The sequence below is a fragment of the Tupaia chinensis genome, unplaced genomic scaffold (genome assembly GCF_000334495.1).
Source record: "Tupaia chinensis unplaced genomic scaffold, TupChi_1.0 Scaffold000335_1, whole genome shotgun sequence".
Lineage (NCBI taxonomy): Eukaryota > Metazoa > Chordata > Mammalia > Scandentia > Tupaiidae > Tupaia > Tupaia belangeri.
Window position 1 is genome coordinate 190,841 of NW_006159829.1, and position 2,843 is coordinate 193,683.

Genomic DNA, 2,843 nt, shown 5'->3' on the forward strand with positions numbered 1-2,843 from the left:
ACCCACCGCGTGCCCGTGGAGGTGGCCTACCAGCGCGGCTACTTCGACCAGGCACTGAACTCGATCCTGGCGGACCCCAGTGATGACACCAAGGGCTTCTTCGACCCCAACACGCACGAGAACCTCACCTACCTGCAGCTGCTGGAGCGCTGCGTGGAGGACCCCGACACGGGCCTGCGCCTCCTGCCGCTCAGCAGTGAGCAGCCCCAGTGGGTAGATGGCTCCACCCGGCAGGCCTTCCAGAACCTACTGCTGCCCATTAAGTACGGACGCTTCCAGGGGCAGATGGTCTCTGCGTGGGAGCTGGTTAACTCCGAGTACTTCCGCGAGGACTGGAGGAGGCGGCTGCTGCAGCGCTACCGGCTGCGAGAAGTCACCCTGCAGCAGGTGGCTCAGCTGCTGGAGAGTGAGAGCCAGCGGTGGGCCGACATCACGCTCCCTGCACTGCGAGGCCGGGTCACCGCCCACCAGCTGCTGGAGGCCGGCATCATCGAACAGGAGCTCCTGGAGCAGGTGCTGGCTGGGACGGTGAGCCCCGAGGAGCTGCTCCATGTAGACAGCGTCCACAGGTGTCTGCGTGGCTCGGGGGCTGTGAGCGGTGTGCTGCTGCAGCCCTCTGGTCAGTGCCTGGGCCTCTACCAGGCTATGAAGCAGAAGCTGCTAGGGCCTGGCGTGGCTGTGGCACTGCTGGAGGCCCAGGCGGCCACTGGGGCTATCACAGACCCTCACAGCCTGGAGGCCCTGTCAGTGGATGAGGCCGTGTGCAGGGGAGTGGTGGGGCCTGAGCTGCATGGCAGGCTGCGGCGGGTGGAGTGTGCTGTTACCGGCTTCAGAGACCCTTTCTCTGGGAAGCAGGTATCCCTGTTCCAGGCCATGAAGAAGGGCCTTGTCCCTGTGGAGCAAGCCACCCGCCTTCTGGAGGCTCAGGTGGCCACAGGAGGGGTCATTGACCCCACAGGCCACCACCACATACCCATGCCCGTGGCCATCCAGCGTGGCTGCATCGACCCCGAGATGCAAGGGGCCCTGTTCAGCTCCCCTGAGACCTTCCCCATGCTGGACGGCCACGGGTGCAGCAGCTATGCCCAGCTCCTGGAGCAGTGTCCCCGGCACGAGGCCTCTGGACTACACCTCCTGTCCCTGCCAGAGGGCACCCCTGCCGTCCTCACTGAGGAGCAAGTCAAGGACACCCTCCAGGCCACTCCAGGGGCTGGGGATGGCCTGTCCCTCTGGGACCAGCTCTGCTACCACTGCACGGAGGGGCAGCGCGCAGGCCTCCTGGAGGACGTGCTGGTGGGGAGGGCCACGGTGTCTCAGCTGCAGGCCACCGTGCAGAGGTGGGTGCAGGCAGCAGAGCTGGCCCAGGCCCGTGTCTCAGTGCCTGGCCCACGGGGTGAGGTCCCTGCCGTGTGGCTGCTGGACTCACTCGGGAGACCCTGGCGGCACTGGCCGAGGGCACACGGACGCCCGCTGAGGTGGCCGAGCAGCCTGCAGTGAGGGCCTGCTTATGGGGCACGGGCTGCGTGGCCGGCGTGCTGCTGCAGCCCTCCGGAGCCAAGGCGAGCATCACGCAGGCTGTGAGGGAGGGCCTGCTGCCCCCAGGCCTGGGCCAGCGGCTGCTGGAGGCCCAGGTGGCATCTGGCTCCCTCATCGACCCTCTGACTGGCCAGAGGCTGTCAGTGGAGGATGCGGTGAAAGCCGGCCTGGTGAGTGTGGAGCTGAGTGAGCAGCTTGGGCAGGTGGAGAGGACTGTGGCCGGGTGCAGAGACCCCTGCTCCGGGGGTCTGCTCTCACTGTGGCAGGCCATGGAGAAGGGGCTAGTATCCCGGGCCGAGGGCCTCCCACTCCTGCAAGCACAGCTGGCCACAGGAGGTGTGCTGGAGCCCGAGCATGGGGTGCACCTGCAGCAGGCGCTGGCCTGCAGGCTTGGCCTCCTGGACCAGCAGACAGCCCGGGAGCTGGCTGCGACAGATGAAGGCAGCAAGTTCTTCTTTGACCCCAACACACAGAACAGGGTGACCTACCAGCAGCTGAAGGCGCTCTGTGTGAAGGACCCGCCCGGGGCCCCCTGCCGCTCCCCGAGGACACTATGCCGCAGGTGGACCACCACACCACGGTGGCACTGCGGGCCATGAGGGTGCGCGTCAGCATGGGGAGGTTCTGCGGGCACAGCGTGTCGCTCTGGGACCTGCTGTGCTCCGAGTATGTCAGCGCTGACAAGCGGCAGGAGCTGGCAGCGCTCTGCCGGTCCGGGAGGGCGGCAGCCCTGCACCAGGTGGTCTGTGCGGTCACTGCCTTGGTTGAGGCTGCAGAGAGGCTGCCACCACAGGTCACCTTCCCAGGGCTCCGGAAGCAGGTGTCAGCTGGGGACCTGTTCAGGTCCCAGCTGATCAGCAAGGAGACCCTGGACGAACTCCGTCAAGGGAGGAGGACTGTGCAGGAGGTGGCCAGGATGGACAGCGTGCGGCAGGCCCTGGAGGGAGGCAGCTACATTGCTGGGGTCGTCGTCCAGGCCACCCAGGAGAGGCTGAGCATCCCAGAGGCCCTGAGGAGGCACATCCTGAAGCCCGGCACGGCCCTGGTGCTACTGGAGGCCCAGGCGGCCACGGGATTCATCATCGACCCCGTGCAGAACCGCCGGCTGACCGTGGAGCAGGCGTTCCAGGCTGGGATGTTCGGCAAGGAAACCTACACCAAGCTGCTATCGGCTGAGCGCGCCGTCACTGGGTACACCGACCCCTACACCGGCGAGCGCATCTCCCTGTTCCAGGCCATGCAGAAGGGCCTGATCGTGCGGGAGCACGGCATCCGCCTGCTGGAGGGCCAGATCGCCACGGGCGGCG

The 2,843-nt window shown here is 67.0% G+C and overlaps 1 protein-coding gene across 1 annotated transcript in view; it reads left to right on the forward strand.

The window, feature by feature from the left end:
* EPPK1 (epiplakin 1) overlaps window positions 1–2,843 on the forward strand; it is a 26,341-nt gene that overhangs the window by 2,251 nt on the left and 21,247 nt on the right. The window contains 3 exon segments of the mRNA XM_027773274.1: window positions 1–1,420; window positions 1,423–2,064; window positions 2,067–2,835. The exon segment at window positions 1–1,420 is cut by the window's left edge and continues 110 nt beyond it. Coding sequence (XP_027629075.1) covers window positions 1–1,420; window positions 1,423–2,064; window positions 2,067–2,835 — 2,831 coding nt within the window.